The sequence below is a fragment of the Lithobates pipiens genome, unplaced genomic scaffold, assembly GCF_037356315.1.
Source record: "Lithobates pipiens isolate NorthernLeopardFrog02 unplaced genomic scaffold, aLitPip1_a1.2 Scaffold_10, whole genome shotgun sequence".
Taxonomy (NCBI): domain Eukaryota; kingdom Metazoa; phylum Chordata; class Amphibia; order Anura; family Ranidae; genus Lithobates; species Lithobates pipiens.
The window spans coordinates 164,006,652-164,027,968 of NW_027507686.1; the positions used below are offsets into that span (position 1 = coordinate 164,006,652).

General features: G+C 40.7%; 1 protein-coding gene across 6 annotated transcripts in view; it reads right to left on the bottom strand.

Annotated features, from left to right (window-relative positions):
* LRRC56 (leucine rich repeat containing 56) overlaps positions 1-21,317 on the bottom strand; it is a 133,010-nt gene that overhangs the window by 14,915 nt on the left and 96,778 nt on the right. For 4 of the 6 annotated variants that reach the window (XM_077459062.1, XM_077459030.1, XM_077459045.1 and 1 more), the window contains 8 exons: positions 20,882-20,942; positions 18,691-18,787; positions 16,743-16,940; positions 8,732-8,909; positions 7,267-7,479; positions 5,836-5,906; positions 1,983-2,107; positions 1,118-1,302 (listed from right to left, as the gene is read on the bottom strand). In XM_077459062.1, the coding sequence (XP_077315188.1) occupies positions 1,118-1,302; positions 1,983-2,107; positions 5,836-5,906; positions 7,267-7,479; positions 8,732-8,909; positions 16,743-16,940; positions 18,691-18,787; positions 20,882-20,942 (1,128 nt within the window). The remainder of the gene's footprint in view (positions 1-1,117; positions 1,303-1,982; positions 2,108-5,835; positions 5,907-7,266; positions 7,480-8,731; positions 8,910-16,742; positions 16,941-18,690; positions 18,788-20,881; positions 20,943-21,317) is intronic. The other 2 variants (XM_077459071.1, XM_077459054.1) reach the window with 1 other exon arrangement.

Sequence of the window (21,317 nt, forward strand, 5' to 3'; positions counted from 1 at the left end):
TGGCAAGAGGACTGTTTTAATAAAAGTATGAAAATATGGAATTGTGGTATCAGAGATGACACTGTAAAGAAAAGAGTATGTATGTGAACAATTTATGTAGAAGGCGATAATGAATCTTGGAGTAGATTAAATTGACAATAGTGTATCTGTCACAAATAGAGCTAAGGCCTAGTTCATCAGTCCTTGGGCTTGTGTCAATAGCATCCGTTTGAGACGCTTAAAAGATCATTCAGAATTAAATGACAGGTACATTTGACTTGCAGTGGACCCTCCTGTGACCTGCATTTAAATCACTTTAAATGGGTTTTGCATACCTATAAACATGTACAGGTATGCAAACTCATTTGATGCGAATGAAAGCCTGTCAACACAGACCCTAACAAGCAGAAAGTAAATGGTCACACAAACACAAATTTTCCTGCCCTTGGGAGTGTGCCCGCTCAAAATAAGTAGGCTATGTCTCCATCCTGGCTTAATATGGATAAATCTTGTCTTGCTGCCCTCATAAGACTGGGGGAGTCTGGAACAAAAAAGAAAGAGGGCGCAACAACCTAGTGCATTATCCTAAAACCATAGCTTTATTGTTCTAGCTCTATTGTTTATTGTTATAAAAAGTGGTATGTATTATACTCACAAAATGACAATTGCATTGCTATGGTTTTAAGAGGATAATGCTCTAGGTTGGTGTGCCCTCTTTATTTCTTTTTTGTGGTTCCTAACAAGCAGAAAGACTGTGTTTAAATCAAAGGTACTCTTAAACCACTTGGGAACAATTTGTGACTCAAGAGGATGTAGAGTGCCAAAGGGTAAATAATTATAAAGAAATTTGTGTTATTGTAACGTAGAATGGTTTCAGCGGTTTTAAAGACCCCCTTCTTTAGGAATGGGGCATAAACATGTGCGGCCCAGAACTGGTGGGGCAGTAATGCTGTTGGGCTTTTATCAGATTTTGGAGTAGTTCAATTGCTGGTGTCTGCTATGTCTGCAAGGAAAAGAAGCAGCTCTCATATTTATTTTACATATAAAGAACAATATGACCATGTATGACCAGACTACCTACATCTATCGACTATAGACAGTAAAAGAAAAAAAAATAGGAGTTGGCAATATTTCTCACTTGCAGGTGACCGAGGTGATGGGCTTGAGGTATCTGGAGTGACTCTTACAGGACATTGTGAGTCCCAGGTGTCTTCTAGATCTACATCTTCACTGCTAGAAGACAAGCTGTCCTCTTCCTCTTCATCACTATGTGTTATAATGAGAACCTGAGGAGCACGTTGATCCTGAATCCGCTTCAACTGCCTGAAAGACATCAATTCAGAGTCACAATGTTGGTTTGGCCTTGGTTCATGTAACAAAGCAGATTAAAGAAAACCTGAAATGACAACCTGGCTCAGTTCCAAAGAGGCTAACAGTAAAGGTGGGCTGATCTATACTCAAATATGGCTAATATAATATGTTGAAGACTAAAGCAAGTAGATCTCTCTACCTGAGACATATTTGGGTAAATGTTGTTGGTTTAAATCTGCTACTGATTTCTGACAAGTTTATTAAAGAGCCCCTCCTCCCCCTAGAGACAGCTATGGATGAACATTTTTGGGTGAATCAGCCCCAGAATCTATGTTTGTTGAGGAGTTCAGTAAAGGGATCTTCCCTCACAGGGATAGAATTGCGTGAATATAGTGGGGTTGAATCACCCAGTGATTTCTTATGTTTCTTGTGGACTCTAGAAAGAGATCTCTCCTAACCAGAGACAACACTTGCTATAAGCTACTAGTGGTCTCTAATGGAAAGTGTTTGAAAATTTGAACAGATACACTTGGCCCGTCGGGGCTTCTTTTTTATACTTATTAAGCCATGTGTGTTGGCTATGTGTGTGTGGTGTGTTAAAATTAAAAGCTATCTGACTATATGCTATTATCAACAATAATTTTAGATTTTAGAATGTTATAGACAGCTGAATGTCTCCGAAAACTTCTTACTCATTATGCTTTTCTCTCCAGGCTTTCAACTCTGCAAACACATCATCGCGATCTTTGTGGGTTGACACCACGGCATCAGTCTCAGGTTTGTGACCATGTGACTGGAGGTTGCTCACAGGAGTTAACTGAAAGGCAAAGGTCGATTAGACTGACAAAATGAAAATACCAACATGAATGACATATCACATGACATGGGAAGACTGCAAGAGACTCGGCCAGAGATCAGTATCTACATGTATGTTGAATATTGTCAGACATAGAATAGCCATTCCTGCTTGCTTATACAATCATGGAGCTCAAACCCTTTCTACAACAATTCCTGCTTGCTTATACAATCATGGAGCTCAAACCCTTTCTACAACAATTAGGCCTTGTACACACGGTCGGAGATTCCGACGGAATGTGTCCTATCGGAACGTTTTGTCTGATATTCCGACTGTGTGTTGCCTGCATCGGACTGTTTCTGTCGGAATATCCGACGGACCAAGTTTTCCAACCTGCCGGTAAAATTTTCAGACAAAATGTTCCTATCGGACATACTCCGATCATGTGTAGCCTACTCCGACGGACAAAGTGGCACGCATGCTCAGATCAAATTCCTAGACCAAAGCTATTGGCTACTAGCCTGAACGTAGTCCCGTTGTAACGAAATAACATCATCACGTTATGTACAATCGGATTTTCTGACAATTTAGTCCGACCGTGTGTATGCAACATCACTTCCGGACCTCTTCCGGAATTAATCCGTCGGAATTACTTTGACGGATTTGGTTTTTGGAATCTCCGACTGTGTGTACAAGGGCTTAGATCTGTAAAATTTAGCCATACATGTATGTGGCAAACCTATTGGAGAACTTGCTAAGCCCGTACTCCAGCTGAGAAAATAAGAAATTGTCCACTGGCCTTTTAGCCAATCAGGTTCCCCCTATTATGTTGGAAAAGTTACAGAATAATCTCTTCCAAGACTCCCAGTTAGAAAATGACCAACAAAGTTCCCTTACGGTTTACATACAGTTAACATGCACAATTGGCTGGAGTCTTCCTAAACTGGCCATAGATGGTTAGTATTTTTTCATTCAACCAGTGAAAAAAAACTGACAGATTCCTCTATCCACACAAATAAGGTGGATGGAGGAATACCCCCCCCCCCCCCCTGGACATTATATTTTGACAGTGGCTCCCACTGCTGTAAGAAAACACTGATCAGCAGCTGCAGCCACTGATCATTTGCCGAAGGCAAATACAGTGCTACCTACAGCTAGACCAGATAGACAAACAGACGAGTGCTTGACCATTTTCAGTTATGCCTTTTAATACAGTGACTAGACACTGGGAAAGTCTTTATAGCCCCTAACAAGTAACCTCCAACTAACAGGTCTGACAGTGTGTATTTTGCTGAATAACATACTGAATTTCCATGTCAGTTGAGTTTCCCTTGCTTTCCACTGGTTTCAATGCTGCACGCACTTACAATGCTGCACGCACTTACAATGCTGCACACACTTACTATGCCTTCCACTGAAGGGCACCCTATGCATGGCTACATTAAGGCCCAAAAATTGATGCTGTACACTTTGCATAAACCACCAATGGCAAACCAGGCCAAAAGACAGGCAGATTGTGCCTGCCTATTGGTGCCTTAAAGTGAATCTGCACTTTGCCCACATGCATAGCCCTCCCTGGGCATAATTACTTACCTTACTTTCTCTCCCCCCTACTCCTTTCAGCCACCAGGAGTGACAGAAAGTTCCAAGTAAGCTTTGAGTTTCTGGTGTCCTGGCTTACACAGGGCTATGGACTCTCCATATAACCAAGTGACATAGCCCAGTGCTTTTACCCTCAGTGAGCTATGTGCTCCTACATCAAGAAATACTGGGTATTTCCCTTGGTTTCCAGTGACGAATGGATCATAGGAGAGTGAAGAAAGGCAACTATATGCTACTAGAGGGAAAGACTAAAACAAACCTTTTGCTTTGCCCTGAATCCTTTAAAGCACTACTTCCAGAAGAGTAGTTTTCGTCTTCACTTCAAGTCCCTGGCTGGGTGAGATACAGTGTTGCTCACATTACTGCTAACATATGCTGAGCGATTTTGACTTGGTACACATTCATAGAGAACTGATTTTCTAAGTGCTTTTTTTATGCATGTGTTAAATGTTTTCTTAAATGGATAGCAATATGACCTTTTTTATTTGCTTTTTGAGATGCCAAGATGATGATGGCATACTAAATGCAATTTTCTGTACCATATGGTGACACATTCCTCAAAGTATTAAAGCGCACTTGTTATGTTATATTTTGCCACACTGTGGCACGGTGCAAACACGTTTTTGCACCGTGAAGATAGACTATTTACACAATTGTGTGACGCACATAAAGCAGCTTTTATGAGCTTTGGATTACAGTACTTAACCACTTCAATACTAAGGACGTCATATGACGTCCTTGACATTGAGTAGGGATATCTGAATGATGCCTGCAGCTACAGGCATCATTCAGATATCATTTTTTCAAGCCGGCGATTCTGTGCACGATAAGAATGATCATAGCGGCAGTTCCACCGCTTGATCGTTCTTATAGGCAATGGGAGGGGACTCCCCCCCCCCCCCACCACCATCTGGTGCTTCTCCAGGCTTTCCCGTACCATCGGGGGCCTGGAGAAAGAATCGGCCAGCGCTGGATGATGATAGAGATTTCTGGTGACCAGATGGTCACCAGTCATCTCTATGATGGTTGGAGGCCTGGGCGCAACATTATGACGTCATGCCCAGGTTCCCAGAAATAAACAAAGCCGCAATCGTGGCTGTCAGCATTAGATCGGTGAATTTTTTTCCCGATCTCATGCTTTCCAGCCTGGAGGAGAGATAAAGATGACCGGTCACATAGATTCCTATTACAAGGAATGTTTACATTCCTTGTAATAGAAATAAAAGTGATAAAAAAAATGTAAAAAAGTGCAAAAATAAAAATAATTAAGTAAAATAATAAAATTTTTTTTTTAAACGCCCCTGTCCCCGGTAGCTCGCATTCAGAAGCGAACGCACATGTAAGTTCCACCCACATATGTAAACGCCATTCAAACCACACATGTGAGGTATTGCCGCATGCGTTAGGGCATGTGCAACAATTCTAGCACTAGACTTCCTCCATAACTCTAAACTGGCAACCTGTAAAAATGTTCCGACATTCCATGAGTGTGCGCAATTTTAAAGTGTGACATGTTAGGTATCTATTTACTCGGCATGTTTCGCATTATATAAAAATTGGGCTAAATTTACTGTGTTGTTGTCTTTTAATTCATGAAACGGTTTTTCCTACAAAAAAAAGGCATTTGAAAAATGACTGCGCAAATACTGTGCAAGATAAAAAGTTGCAATGACCGCCATTTTATTCCCTAGGGTATCTGCTTAAAAAAAACATATATAATGTTTGGGGGTTCTGAGTTATGAGCAAACAAATAATGATTTTTACATGTAGGAGAGGAGTGCCAGAATAGGCCCGGTAATGAAGTGGTAATAAAAAAAAAGTTTGCATGAGCTTTAAAAGATTTTTATTAAATGTATATATGCTCTGTATAATATTGTCACTATCTCTGCTATTAGCATATATGATTATTGCATAGAGTTGGTTCATACAGCTAGCATATTTATTTATTTTTATGGGGTGGGACAGCACTCAATTTATTTTGTTCTTTTTAATTTTTCCAAATAAATTTATATTAGGTGCTGGAAGCTTAGTGGAGGAAATGGTGAAAACGCATAATAATATTATTATTAATGAATTTATACTTTGTTTAAATATGTTATATACTGTACAATATCTACCTAACCAAAATGTCTATTTCCTTTACTGACATTTACCCCCATCTTTTCCTTTCTTGCCCGAAGAGCCTTTATTGGATTCCCACAAATGACTTTACCAATGCCTGCAGGATGACAAATAAAGAAAGAGAACATCACCAACATGCTAAGGTATATTTAATATAATGTATGACTTGAAAAAGTACAAAGGTTGTGTACTGCATATAGTAGAAAATGGAGAAAAACAGCATCAGTGAAGGAATGAAATATACAAAAAACAACATATTGTAGGTTTAGATTGACATGGATATTTTATAGATAGGTAACTTCTATCCTCATATTGATTAGTGGTTCCAAATTAATAACTACTGCAGTAGGGAACAGACACAAAAGATACGCTCAGCATCTTTCCAAATAACTGTTCTCTTTTATTATGATGCATTTGAAGGTTTTTATACACATGATTACGTTGGTATCACATTAATATTACAATTGTACGTTTATGGTAACAAGGGGCGTTACATAGGCAAGCTAATTCTTATCAGGACTCAAAAGAATGCAAAACATGTACTGAAAACATTATTAGTGCCGTGTGCACAGTGAGGGCATTGTGCAATACATATAAAATAGAATACAATTATATACAGAACCTACAAATTTCCATTACAAGATCTATACAAGAAAGAAATATTTTGTGAAAAGCACAAAAGAGATCTAATTCCGCATTCCGCTGATTTACTTTACTGCGATCAGAAGGTACAATGTCACACTGTATCTGCAGCACTGCGGTCGAAAGCTGGTATAATTAATGGAGGCTAGTATATTTGACAAATTAGACATTAATGATGGCAGGTTTGTGTTACAACACTTAGGACTTTTTCAGAAGAGCGGCTGTGCAGCAGTAAAGTTAGGAGGTTGAACCATTGTTTTACCATCCCCTGGCTGCCTACCTGGATTGTAACACTACAGCTGGACATGGCTGTACACTTGCCACAACCAGGATGCCGTGCTTAGCAGCCACAGCATTTTTAACTCTGGGTGCAGAATTGACAGGCAGCACTGCTTGTCAAACTCACACCTTTAGTTCAATGAGAACCGTACTGCAACATTGAGCTTAATAATCAACTTGGAGTTGCAGCATGGTCCCACAATGTAAAATTGTTGTCCATCAATTTAAAAATAAAAGTAAAAAAACAAAGCAGGTGTTCAGGTGTAGTGACATCTCCTGAACTCTTGTCTGTTGCTGCTATGCTGCTCTTTAAAAAGCAATCCACCACAGATATAGAGGGCAGTAAGCAGTACCGCGTGCTGGAAAGAAGCCTTGAAGGCCAGAAGCAGCAGCAAAATTTTAATTTAGTCTGGAATAAAGTTTGTAAAAATAAAGCCATAACTCCCCATGCTAGTTAAAGTGAAAGGAAAATGACTAAAGAGGTTTAAGAGGCAGAAAGATTTCATGTTTATGACAAGAGTGAATCTTTACGTCACCATGAGTGAGGTCACTGGCTTCATCATCTGCTGGGTCATTCCCTGGTGATTCAGATATAAGACTTTCTTGTCTGCCATGTAAGCTGGACATTGCCCTCCCTGCACTTGAAGGCCTTAGTGCAGATTGTGGTCTTCTAGTAACCCCTGGCTGGGCAGTGCTTGGTCTAATGTTTTCCTTTTGTAGGGCACTTCTCAAGTCTTGAAGTGAACCATCTATAAATAATACATGCCGGTAATTATTAAGTAATGTTGTTATACAATGTATACAGTACACACACTTATTCAGTTAGTATTCATTATAATATTTTTATTAAAAAAAAGGAATGGTGATTAGCAATGTACATCATCTTCATCAATGTACATCATCTTCATCATGGAGTGTCCTGCAGCAACCAGAAACCATTTTTCAATAATATGACTACAGTAACCTGAAGTCTAGGTGCTAGGGGAATTGCGCTTCTTTAGATTAATGAAAAGTCAACAAATTATAAACACCACTATTTAAAGTGGAACAACACTATCTGAGAACCACAAACCAAAAATGCTATTTAATTCAATTATAATATTCAAACTAAAGTCACCCATCCATCCATGACTACATGCTTTATTTTGAGGAGAAATCACTTTACAAAACATCCCCTCCAACATTTCTGTCCAAGGCCATCTTGAGTAAGGGCAGATGATTCATGTAGCACTTCCAGGAATCCATCTTCCTTTAGCTCAAGCATTCATGTGGGGTAGTGTGCTTAGCTGAGAAAACCCTTCCTCCCCTCCAGAATGTGATGTATGACATCAATTTCCTAGGCTTTGAAACCAGAAAGTAACTGAAGAAATATAAAAAAAAGTTTAAGACAAGGAAATGTGAAGTGGTTCCAATGAGGGCATTGAGAACATTACTCACTGTCCTTTTGTTCTATGGTAAAAAAGCCATACTGCTAAAATGGAAGAACACAAATGCTCCAGAAATCTGTTTCTGGAAAAAGTTGAACACTATGTTGCCATTCTATAAATCCACATACAAGGCATGGGGATGTAGGAAAAAATTTGATAAAGTATGGAGGGCCTGGTATGAATCTGACATTATGGTGGGGTGAGAGTGAAGTTCTTCTTTAAAACCCAATTCTGGGATAAAATGGTTTTTCCTGGGGTGGGGCTTTTAGATCAAATAATGTAGAGTTTCATAGTTATAGGGCCGACACAGTTCCAAATATTTACATTTTGACAAATTACAAAACAAGTTATGGTGGTCAGACTAGATTTAAAATGAAGATATTAAATTGGACCAAAACTATAAACGTGTCTTGTGGTGACTATAGGAAATAAAATGATTGCCATACTAATACATACTACTTTGTTAAGGATATTGTCTAATTTTATCTATCTTTAGAAATCAACGTACATTTGTAGTATACAGTAATTGTGTACTGTGTACCCCTATTTGTATTTCTTGTTCCACTCTCCTTACCCAAAGATGTATCCGTCTGGCTCCCAACACTTTCCTTAATTAGGTCCTTTACCATCAGCCAGTCTTCTGATGGAGTGTGAGGTGTAGTTGGGTTTATTTGGTCAGTTGGAGCATCATCTAAATATTGTAGTTGAGGGATTATCTTTTTAATCACGCCCCGATAATTGTAGTCTGCAGCCTAAAATTCAGAACAAAAACACATTGTAAAATACTTGTCTCAAAGCATGAGTTGTAATCCTAACACCTTAAAGTCAATCTATAGTGAGTTTTTTCATCATTATTGCAGTATTCACTTTTATATGTTGCTGTGCTACCTAAACCTCCAAAGCCCCATACACACTATAAGATTTTCTGCTGATTTTTGTCCTCAGATTTACCAAAACCATGTAGTAGAAGGGCCTGCCTGATTGCATACAAATTGAAACTCCTCATATTATATGGTTTTGGTAAATCTGAAGTAAAAAAATCAGCAGAAAATCTGATAGTGTGTATGGGCCTTAAGAGCTACAGGTAAGGCTCCATGAGACCTAAAGACTGATGAATTGGCAAGGTCTTTGAATAGATACCGTAATCCAGCTTCCGCCAGAATGGTGTTGGTTCTCACTTCAAATTACTGACTGATTTTGAGAGTGAGTATATAATCCATTGTACCAATTAGTCATACCAGGTATAACAACAGCTTGCATCTGCATCTAGTGGAGAAATAGTAAGTTCCTCTAACTTTTATATGTGATTTACTTTGAGCCCCCATCTATTGAAACAGAATGTTTCTAGAATTTGTGGATTAAAGCTCTTTCAGTATTGGCACAGTGGGATTGATTAAAGGAGAAGTTTGGTATAAAAAAAACATTCATACTCACCTCCATGCTGCAGCATTGGTGTGATGCTAAGGAACTGAACAATCACATGACCACTGATTGCTCAGTTCTCAGACAGCTCTGAACAGACTCTGCCCCTCAAGCTGTCATTGTGGAGAGGGAGAGGGAAGGAGTGGCACGCTCCGGTTCTAAGCCACATGCTTTGTCTGAACCTGCTACCGATCAGGCAGCTGGGTGAATACTGACAATATGCTCGGAATCCTTCCAGAATCTGGAGCAGCTCTGTGGCATCAGCCAACAGCAGCCCTTAGCAGGCTGATTCTGGGTCACAGGAGATCACAAACAAGTGCACACATTTGACCAACAAGAGAAGCATGGCCAAAAAAACTTTTTTAAATAAAGGCAAATAGGTCATTCACTTTGCTCCAAAGCTTAGTGGATGAGGTCATGCTCTGCTGACTTCCATCATCCAATCCAACCAAGCAGGCAAAAATTCTGCTTTAAAAAAAAAAAGTCCTTGCATGTGAGGCCCCTTTCACACAAGCAGTGTCCCATTGCCCTCTATGGAGTGGTGGATGTCAATGGACATGTGTCTGCTAAAAAGAGACGGATGGGGATCCCCCATCCTTCTATCGCAGGGGTCTCAAACTGGCAGCCCTCCAGCTGTTGCAAAACTACAAGTCCCATGAGGCATTTCAAGGCTGACAGTTACAAGCATGACTTCCTCAGGCAGAGGCATGATGGGACATGTAGTTCTACAACAGCTGGAGGGCCATCAGCTTGAGACCCCTGTTCTACTGGATCGGATGATGGTTGGATTGGAAATAGAGAGGAGGTCCGTTTCCACCCAACCACCCCATAGAGAACAGGAGTTTTGTCCACGTCCACTCTACATAAGCGGAACGGACACGGACCTGTCATCTGCCTGCTCAGTGGGGATCGGCGGACAGATTCCCAGCTGAGCAGGTGGATCTGCTGCCGTGTGAAAGGGACTTAATCAAGTATTCTTTGCAAAGTAAAACCACATACACTGAGCTCTGAAACAAATCTTTTGCCTCTAGCAAACCAACCCCAGAGTTTCATAGTGACAGGATTACAATGCAGGCCAGAGAAATGCTCACCAGTTTGCATAGGTTGCTCCTTTGCTGGCTAGATAAGTAAGCTGCCACTCTCTTGCTGCTAAATTATTTCTGCATATGTGCGTACTCAGCTTTTGGGGGTTATACTAGGATGATGCCCACAGTTGAAGGCATCATCTGGGTGCTGTTTTTCAGAGCCGGCGATCGGCTATCCAGTGATAACAACCGATGCAGCTAAAAGCCGCTCGGCTGTTATACCGGAGGAGCGGGAGGCGACGCCCCCCTCTCGCCGCTCTTACCGGGGCTCCCGTTCCACCGGGAGCACCAATCAACAATCCGCCGCTTCTGGCAGCTAGGGACAGACTGGAATGAAGCCGGAAGCAGCTTCATTCCAGTTTCCTGATTGTAAACACGGAAGCGACGCCATGACGTCACTTCCCGTTTACTCGGCTGCCAATGGCGCCAGTTTTAAAAAAAATATACAGCATTCAGAATCGCCGAAATTGATCCCTGATCCCTTTGTAAAGAGTGCCTGTCACCACATATTACTGTCACAAGGGATGTTTACATTCCTTGTGACAGCTATAAAAGTGACCATTTTTTTTTAAACCAATTTATTAATTTTAAAATAAATAAGAGAATTTTTTTAAAGCGCCGCAAAGAAAACGCATACGGAAGTCGCGCCCACATATGTAAACGGTGTTCAAATCACACATGTGAGGTATCGCCGCGATCGTAAGAGTGAGATCAATAATTCTAGCACTAGACCTCTTCTGTAGCTCTAACCCGATAATTGTAAAAAAAATTAAAACATTGTCTATGGAGATGTTTAGGTACCGTAGTTTTCTAGCAAAAAATATGTATTTTAACGTGTAAACACCAAATGTCAAAAATAGGCTTAGTTATGAAAGGGTTAAGTGAATATAAAAGGTAAAAAGCTGAAAAAACAAACTAATGCAGCTAGCACATTTGAGGACTGGTAAGCTGCAGTACATTATGTTTTTCTTCTTCAGATACGCTTTACGATCCTCAGGAAAGTTGACTGCCTGTAGGGCTGCAGCAACTTCAAGTTTAAATGTATACCTGATATACTGTAGTAATATAATCTGTAAATCTTGCATTTTTTAAAACTATTTGAAGAATTAGATTGGTGGGGTGAGAATATATTGGATAAAGTAGTCATTTTTAAATATCTGCCATTTGCTCATTAAAGTGGATTTAAACCTCATTCATGAAATATAACCTGGGCACATATATCTGTAGTGTTTACTTATCTCTCTCCAAAGCCCTAAGTCCAATGTCTTTCTGCTGCTCTGTTATCAGCATGATAACTTCTGACAAGTTTTCTGACACAGGAGATAAAAGCATCTGGAAACTTGTGTCGGGGAGGGAGCTTAGAGATAATTAGCAGAGAACTTGTCTATTCACAGCACAGCTCTGCAAGTCTCTTCATTCTTCTGCCTATGTGTCTTTCCTTCAATCAGCTCACACATAGTGTATTCCCAGACTCCCCTCCCACTCCTGAAACATGAAGAAGAATTTCTAACACATGTGCACTTTCTAAAGAATGTACAAAGGGAAAAGCAGATATACATGTAAAACCTATGTAGGGAGATTTGTTTCATCTCTGGCTGTTCACTTCACTGGGTATATGTGAGGGTTTACAGCCACTTTAATGTAATGGTTACAAAATTCTATGTTTAAAATGGTAGCAATAATGTACACCAGTGGTTCACAACCTCAGTTCTCAAGGGTACCCCCAACGGGCCATGTTTTATGAACTTCCCTTAGATAAAATAGCTCTTATCAATACTGTGACAGACCTAGCCAGGACAGAGGCTTTTGGAGGGGGATGAATGCTAGCCTCCTCCGATCATGGCCCTGGCATTTGGGGGAAGGGTGCTCTTTGTGAGCTGTATGTCTGGGGACCCTTGAGGTGGTGTTACTTTGATTCAGATCCATGTCCCCCCAAGACACACAGACTCTGGGAACCCTGTATATGCCATATTAGAAATAGTGACTGATTCATACTGCTGGGACACATACTGTTAGATGCTAATGTCATCAACTCCAGCCACCTGCCTGTTGTCTTCTATAATGTAAATGAGTCTAGTATGGCTTGTCACAGCTTCTAAGTGTCTTTCACCCATTGTTGTTTGTGCTAATTAACCCTGCAATTGTACGAAGGAGTTCTGTGTTGAGATGTATGATAATGTGTAGTATAGTTAGGGAGTCGCATCGGCTGCTTTAAGGGATTCGTTGATTAGCTCGTGTTAATTAGGTTTCTGGTTACAGTTGTATTGTTAAAGCAATATGAGCAGGAGGGGGGACCTCCTCTTCTACTGTATATAAGACTTTTATTTTGGTTCTAATAAAACAGTCCATGTTCAGCAACTAAACAAGTATTGTCTTGTTTTGTGCTTGTGAGCGCTTGTAATATCTGATATCTATATTCAGACTGGGAGGAAGTGGTATATGACGAAAGCACTCAAGCGGTGTGTGGGAGGTTTCGTTACAAATACCATGTCATTGATATTGATTTAGAAACAAATGAGTAGCAATTATATCATGGGTAAAATAGCTGCTCCATTCCTATTGAATTATTGAACAGAGATCTCGCATGGGACTTTGTTACAGTAATATATATATATTTATATTTATACAATAGAAAATCTTTATTGATCAATGAGTTAAAAAATGTCTCGTCTATACAGTTCACGTCCTATTCTATAGAATATTTCCTGCTGACCTCACAGGGAGCAGGGATACATTTTTGTGTACGAAAGAAAGATTAAAATGAATTGCAAATCAATCCAATGCTTTTCAACTTATACAAAGTCTTCTTCCGGGGATAAGATGGTGGAAACAATCACAAAAAAGGATATGACCAGGTGTACTTGAACCATCTAGTTCATTTTTATATGGTCACTCATTTTTGAACCAGCCAATATGATTGAGTCTGCCTCAGTTGCCTCCCTCTGATGACCATTGATCCTTTGTGGGACTTGAATCCCGCCCCCTGTGATATCATTGGATGGCCATGCCCCATGGCTATATAAGAGATGTCAGACTGCATGGGACATCACAATAGAGGAAGACAACCTCAGAACCCACCTCCATGTTGAGGGCATGCGGCCTGGTATGGTTGGGGGGGTGCTCGCTCATCCCCTCCCTTTCCTGATCTACCAGTCTACCAGGCTGCATGCTCGGATAAGGGTCTGGTATGGATTTGGGGGGGGGGGGGGGGGCACACCATTTTTTTTACTTTTTGGTGTGGGGGTGTCCCCTTCAAATCCAATGACTCATCAGTTGCTACAGACGCGGCGGCCACCTTCCCAACTTGCTCCTTAGCAACCAGCTATATAGAGTGAATGTAAAAAAAACACACACATTGCAAAACGAAAATTGCAGTAACAGCGGTGTTACAATCAAAGAAAGTAGCTGACTGGCCACACTCCGAATACACATCTTTTATTCGTGGCAAAACAGGTTAAAAAAATCCAAAACTGTCACATCATGATTGTAGTTGGTACAGAGGAAAAGGATAACAGCGCGGTTACAAAAATGCTGAAAGCACAGCAAAAAGCACTGCAGAAACGTTCAAAAGCAACATGCATATATGAGCCTTCAGACTGAAGCTTTTAGAACCTAAATCCAAAGATCAGAAAGGGTGATAGTTAGGGATACCGGTTCATGATCTGGCTACTACAAACATCCTCCTATTTGGCCCTTTTTTATCCTTGTTAGAGGAAAAGATTGCAAGATCGATATGAAGCATTTCTGGTGTAAGTTTTATGAAGCACTGAGCAAATGTGTTGGTCATTGTTGTATGGAAACACAGATCTTCTTTTTTTTTTTTTAAATAACAAACATGTTATACTTACCTGCTCTGTGCAGGGGTTTTGCACAGAGCAGCCCTGATCCTTTTCTTCTGGGGTGCCCTGGCAGCACTCAGCACTCCTGGCTCCTCCTCTTCATCAGGTGCCCCCATGGAGAGCCGCTTTCCCTGGGGGCACCCATGCGAGCACGCTCACTAGTCCCTCTGCTGCGTCCATTGACACTGACAGCAGGATTTGCCCCTGCCCCCCCCCCCCCCCCACTCTTGTGTCACTGGATTTTATTGACAGCAGTGGGAGCCAAAGGCTCTTGCTGCTATCAATTTATCCAATGAGGAAGGAGACACCGGCTAGAGCTGCTGGCTTTACAACCCCTTTAAGGCTACATTCACATCCGTGAGTGGTGGCTGCCAAGCAGAATCTGTAGGTTCTTGTTGGCAGTTGTAAATATTGCTATCACACACTGCGTACGAATAGTGGCAGCTGTCAGATTTGTACTCTTCCAAACAATAGCCGGCGCCGCTGCTGTTCAAGTGTAGCCAATTATTTTATAAGTAAGTGTCCTAGGTCGGCATTTCTGCAGAATTTTGGCCGCACACTAACTGGCCACAGCTAATCATCCAGTTTGTATGTGGCTATAACACATAGCATGCTATGTTGCTGTATCAGGAGATGGCGTTTAGCAGTCTCTGAATGCAGCAAACTATCTGCTGCTAAACTGTTGTGTGAATGTAGCCCACAGCCTGGTACACATCAGCGGGTTGAGCGGAAAAAAACCAACAGCTCCGGTCAAAGCCAATGTTAGTACAGCGATCTCCCCTGCTGTGCTATTGTGTATTGACAGGGGGTTGCCCCCCCCACCAGAACACTCCAGTCAGCGCTCTAAACCTTTGGCTGCCAGTGCTGATCGGGAGCCAATCAGCTGCTGGTCTTCAAGGATGCTTGTCCAACAGAAACTGCCATGCACACGGGCCGAATTTTAGCCAATTTTTATTCAACCGGCTGATGTCGCCCGACATTCGCCGCATGTGTATTAGGCTTAACTCTCCTCACTCTCACCAGCTAAATGGAGCAGAGGGGGAGTTAAGGGATGAAAAGTGTATGGAGATAGTCAGCTGACATTAAAGTGAATGTATTGCTTTGTCCAGCATGGGTTCACTTTAAGCTATTTACAGTCACATAGGCAGCACAGAAATTAAACTATATATATTCTCTTTAAAAATAAGTAACATATTAATTCATTCTAAAAAAGTAAGTTTTTTCTACAGTAACATATATCATATATAAAGATTGTTAAATTATATTTATTTCCCGTCACTTGTGCTATATTTTTCCAGCTTAGTCTGCACATTTGAGCGAAGGCCCTACTTGATGTAACCAGTAGCTCAGGCTCCCTGCATGTCAGACGTGAGATCACCAGAGGAGATGATCTCACCCCAGGTGAAATCAGATCAGGCTCTTGCACCAGATGCAGACATGGGTTGATAACCTTGTTAGAGGCTCTGTCTGGGGACAGATGGAACTTAACACAAGAAGAATAGACGCCATGCTAAGCAAAAATCTTTATTATTATTTTACAGTTGTAATCTTGAAACTTAAAGGGAACCTGTGTGCCTACATATATGGAAGGTGCCATTGCTCATTTGAAAGTGTACTCTCAGTGGCTGTCATCTTTATCCATGCTTCCCTATTTAGCAAGGCACTGGCTATAAAAGGTCTTGCAGATCAGCCTTTCTGGGATTAAAAATGTATGTCTAGGAAAAAGTAAATATATGCAGTATATATATCTGCAATATGTACACATTTCCTGATGTTTTCAATTTTTGAAAATGCTGCGAGTTAGGTTATGAAGATGAAAAGGGGGAAAAAGTGTTCTGTAGTCCAATAGGGAAGACGTCACTCAATTTCAATGCAGTAGAGGCAGTGTTTTCAGAGCCCTGCAATGTTAGGAGTTTACTAAATTTCTGGCAGTATGAACAGGTATTTTCTGTATTTTCACTGTTTTTAACTAGGCAAAATATGGGACAATATCCATGTATTTTCTAGACATAGACTTCAATGGGCCTACATCATAAGAAAATCATAAAGGCTGCCATTGCTACACTCTTCCTTTGAAAATGTTTGTTACTTGGCTCTAATGCTGATAGCAACCCCCTTAACCTATGACAGAGTCACTTTATAGAAATGTTTAACAATAAATGAAGACCACATGTCAGCGATTTTTCAATTTTAATTAGGCATTGAAGAGGTATCAATGTTTTGTGTCGAGTCCACTTACCGTGGTGCCTTCAGGACTAGGTCGAACACACACAGAATTGCCTTCTATGGTGAGGGTTCTTAGATTGCTGCACAGTGCTAGGTACTGCAATTCGCTTATCTGGTCGATGTTGTTACCTTCTAGGTCAAGGACCTCCAGATTTTCCAGCATGCTCACTTGACTGAGGTCTCTGAGATCATTGTAAGCCAGATAAAGCTCCTGCATTGGACAATGTCAAACATTAATCACTGGTCAAAAATAAATCAGCACCCCACAACACCAAAGATATCCCAAACAATAATGCATTTTAGGCAACCTTATTGACTGAATGGAGCATACATGCATTCATTGACCACACCAAAAAGTTGTATTCTTCAAATAGGTTTACAGTTGGTTTACCTTTATGATATGATATTGTTCTGCAAAAGAAAAATCTGGAGGAGACCCATACGTTAGGTGTGCCTCATACCAAGCAAGAGTGAGGGATTTTATAAACCCATCTCATAGATCTGGGTAGCTGTGGACCTGGCATAGTCATTACAAGTAATGCAGTGGCAATATGCCTTAAACTTCTGGATCAGAAACGTGGCCAATGTGCATGGCCTTCATGGCAAAAACACTGGGCATCTGTTTGGACTACCAAGACAAGCTCACAAGCCCTTATCTGCATAACTGCTTAGAAATGCTACTGTGAAGTTGGTATAGAGCAGTGATGGCGAACCTTGGCACTCCAGATGTATTGGAACTACATTTCCCATGATGCTCATGCACTCTGCAGTGTAGCCGAGCATCATGGGAAATGTAGTTCCAAAACACCTGGGGTGCCAAGGTTCGCCATCACTGGTATAGAGGGAAAGAATGTTGTGTTTACCTCTTAACTATATGAAATGGAGGACAGGGACACTTCGATATTACTAAGATTTTAATAGAACGCTGAGCATTTTAGATACCTGTCCATATGCTCTTCTGTTGTTGCTGTATATTATTTTCATTGTTGGGATATGTGTTTTTAATGTTCACATGTCAATTAAAGTGCTACTAAACCCAGGACCCTGCATTCACTATATCTGGTCTCCCACACTACACAGAATATAGAAATGCAATTATCTTAGTAAATATAAGCTGCTAAAAACCATTTCTCCTCAGCAGTAAAAAGCAGTCTTGTGACTTCTATCAGTCTCTAGTTAAAGCTTGTAGGAGGAGTTTTCGTTCTACTCTGACTGTCTTATGAGGCTGCAGGACCCAGCCCCTCTGTGTGGACAGTGCTGATTGGCCCTGTACCGAACACATCCATCCCCCCCAAGACAAAAAAAAACTACTACAAAGCCTCTGTCTTATTAGGAGATAGATTGGGGACAGTGGAAGAAAGGGTGGATAAGAGAAGACAGGATCAAACAGCCTTTTACAAAATACAGAGGATTACCCCTTAGGTTCCAAAGTGAGTATCACAGTATAACAATCACAATTTACTGTTGTGGGTTTAGTAACACTTTAATGTGTGTTACCTCACCTGCTTGGATTTGGGGGTACAATAATAATGTACATTCACCAATCAGTTAGTCAGTAATGACACCGATCCGCTATTGTTCCAGTTTTAAGTGTGATTATGTAGTGCAACATGGAAGTGGTTTGCATGTTCTAATGTATGGGGTCAAAATTGGGTTGGACCTCAGTAATACAGGAACCTTTTCCAAGATTGAGCAGTGCTGAGTTGCATTGATGTGAACAGGCCCCATTGATGACTTCCATTGTCATACGATTCTGTGTGACTCACATCGTATCTGAAATCACACTAGTGTGAACGGAGCCAAAGGCCTTTATTGTTGTAATGCATTAGAGGAACTTCTTTGCTTTTATGGAGCTGTTTGGATATTTGTCATTAAATAGTTGAGACAATTGAAGCCACAAGCAAGATTTTTCTTTGAAACATATGGGTGATCATAGGAAAAACCAACAGTGATAGATTTACCTTAAGGGAAAAGAAGGAGGCTATCCCATCAAGGTCTGTGAGACAGCAGCGTGCCAACCAAAGCACTTGCAGATTTGATAGAGAGGTGCCAAGATCTCTATGAAAGGAAAAATGAAATAAACAAGTTTATAACATATCTTGTATACAAGCATATTTATTGCTGGGGTATTTAATCATTTACAAAGCAGTTGATTTTGAACAGTAAATGTGTCCTAAATGTATTTTCCTGCAAAGTGCTTACTATACACCACTTGTTAAAAAAAGTGTTTGCAAAAGCAACACATCAGGTGGTTTCTACAAATTTCCATGCTGCATTAAAAGAATAATAGATGAAATCTCACACACTGTAAATAGTACTTCTTCTCTTCTCTACCTAAATAACTACTAAAGACTAAAGCCAGGCAACTACCATTTCTATAAGGAGATGTCAGAAATGCTAACCACCTTAACCACTTGAGTACCAACCTGTAATATCCCTTACTAGGTCATTTTTTCAGTTTTCAGTGCTGTGATCGTTTGAGTGACAGTTTCTGTCATGCATTACTGAGCTTTGCTATATTTTGACAAAGATTTCCCTTACTTTCTGTTATACATTTCAAATTAAAATGGCAGACATACATTAACACCCCAAAAATGACTCCTTTTTAGAAATTAGACACCCTAACGTAATCTAATTTTTGAATTTTTTTTTTAAATTAAGAAACATGTTGGTACTGAGGTGGGTGGTGCATTAGATATAGCATATCATTATAATTTTGAGGTCATACACAGAGGGAAGAGAAGGTGAAGAGGTTAATATACATGTCACATGGGAGGATGGGTATGAGGGGTCAATGTGCAGATGTACAGAATAAGAGTGGCTAAAGCTTTAATATACAGAGCAGTGGTGGCTGTTATTTTTTTGGGAGGGGGCGGCAAACAACAACTGCCCCACCCCCGAGCGGCTAGCAGCAACTCCCCCCTCGTGCTGTTTTCCAGTCGGCCTGGCACTTACCCTATCTAGGCGGGCAGTGTGCAGCGGCTGCTTGTCCTCACCTCCATCGGTGGCTTCCAGCATGCATCCCCTCCCCTCCTCCTAGGCGTCTAATGGGATTGCCTGTCCTTTCAGCCAATTGGGTGACAGGTCTCAAAATCCACTTCCTAATTGGCCAGGAGGATCAGTGTTACAGTACCGAATATTAATTCACTGTTGTAACATACCTGGGTAGGCTCCGAGCGCATTCTCTGCCCCACCCTATTTTGAAGTCTATTAGAGCCTCTGGCTCTAATAAGGTTCTTCAAAAAAAAAAAAAACACCCGCCCCGTATTGGAGTTTATGCATCCGGTGTCCTGAAAGGAGCCAGATGCATAGATAGGGGGAGGCAGTGATGGTTAGGGGGGCGGCATCCATACGCCCTTAATGGACGGGTTGCCCCTGATACAGAGGATTGGTGAAACCTTGTGCTAAGGTGTAAAGAATAATATATATATATATATATATATATATATATATATATATATATATATATATATATATAAAATTACTCAACTTGCAGCAGCTGTACACAAGGAGATATTCACTTAAATAGCTTGCAATCATGCAGGAAACTAATTAAAACAATGAGCAGAGCTCGTGTGCAATGTAACAGTTGTAACAAAAATAAAATATATAAACAACAAAACCAAATGATATGATTATATATGTTCCAAAATGTCCCAATAAAAAGTGCTCTTGTGCGCCAATCCTTTGATAAGCGCAACACGCTCCAAACTTCCACTATGTGATGTGACTCACTCTGCGATGTGCCCCTGATACAGAAACTAATATACAGAGACAGGATGGAGATCAGATGTACAGATCACACATTACAGAAGAGAAAGGTTGTGGATAAAGGGTTTAAAAAAGATCCCACAAAATGGCCATGACTCTAAGGACTAACGTCCGAAGTGTGTACGCTGTTTTACAGCTCTGTACATGTACTTAATAAATAAATACCATTTTGGATGCCATCCTTTGTGCCGACCATCTCTTTCCTTACCCAGTTGCCAACTGCCGCACGCCGTTATACATCGGCACAATGGCAGTGGTGGGCAAATGGGCGTCCCCTAGGAGCCAGGGATAGCAGGTGCGCACCCGCCCCGAACAGCGTGACTGTGCCCGCGGGACCAGCGGACTCAATGACAAACAACAAACAAACAACATTCCCCTTACCTTATGGTCAATATGACACTGTTATTCAGCTTTAGTTGTCTAAGGTTTGGCATGTATGTGCCTAAAAAAATTAAAAAAATGCAATTTACTTTTTGGAAAAATATCTAACACCGTTAAAGTAAAAGCCAGTACACGATCAGTGGTGGTAAGTACAATAATGAAAATCATTTCTCATTTTGAAAATTTTAGTGTTGCTTTTAGTTATACTTCTTGGTGGTATTTAATAACCAATTCGTTTTTTAGAGTTTAATATTTTTTAACCAAAAATATCTATTTCCGTTAAAATTTTAGTAAAAATGCCAAGACATAGCAAAAAAACTGAGTATGAAGGGCAGGCGTGTAGGAGAGAAGGGAGGTTGAAAGGGTTAAATTTGACTTGATCAACACCCCAAAGAATGACCAAATTTAACAAACAAGCAACTCATGCCTGCTGGAG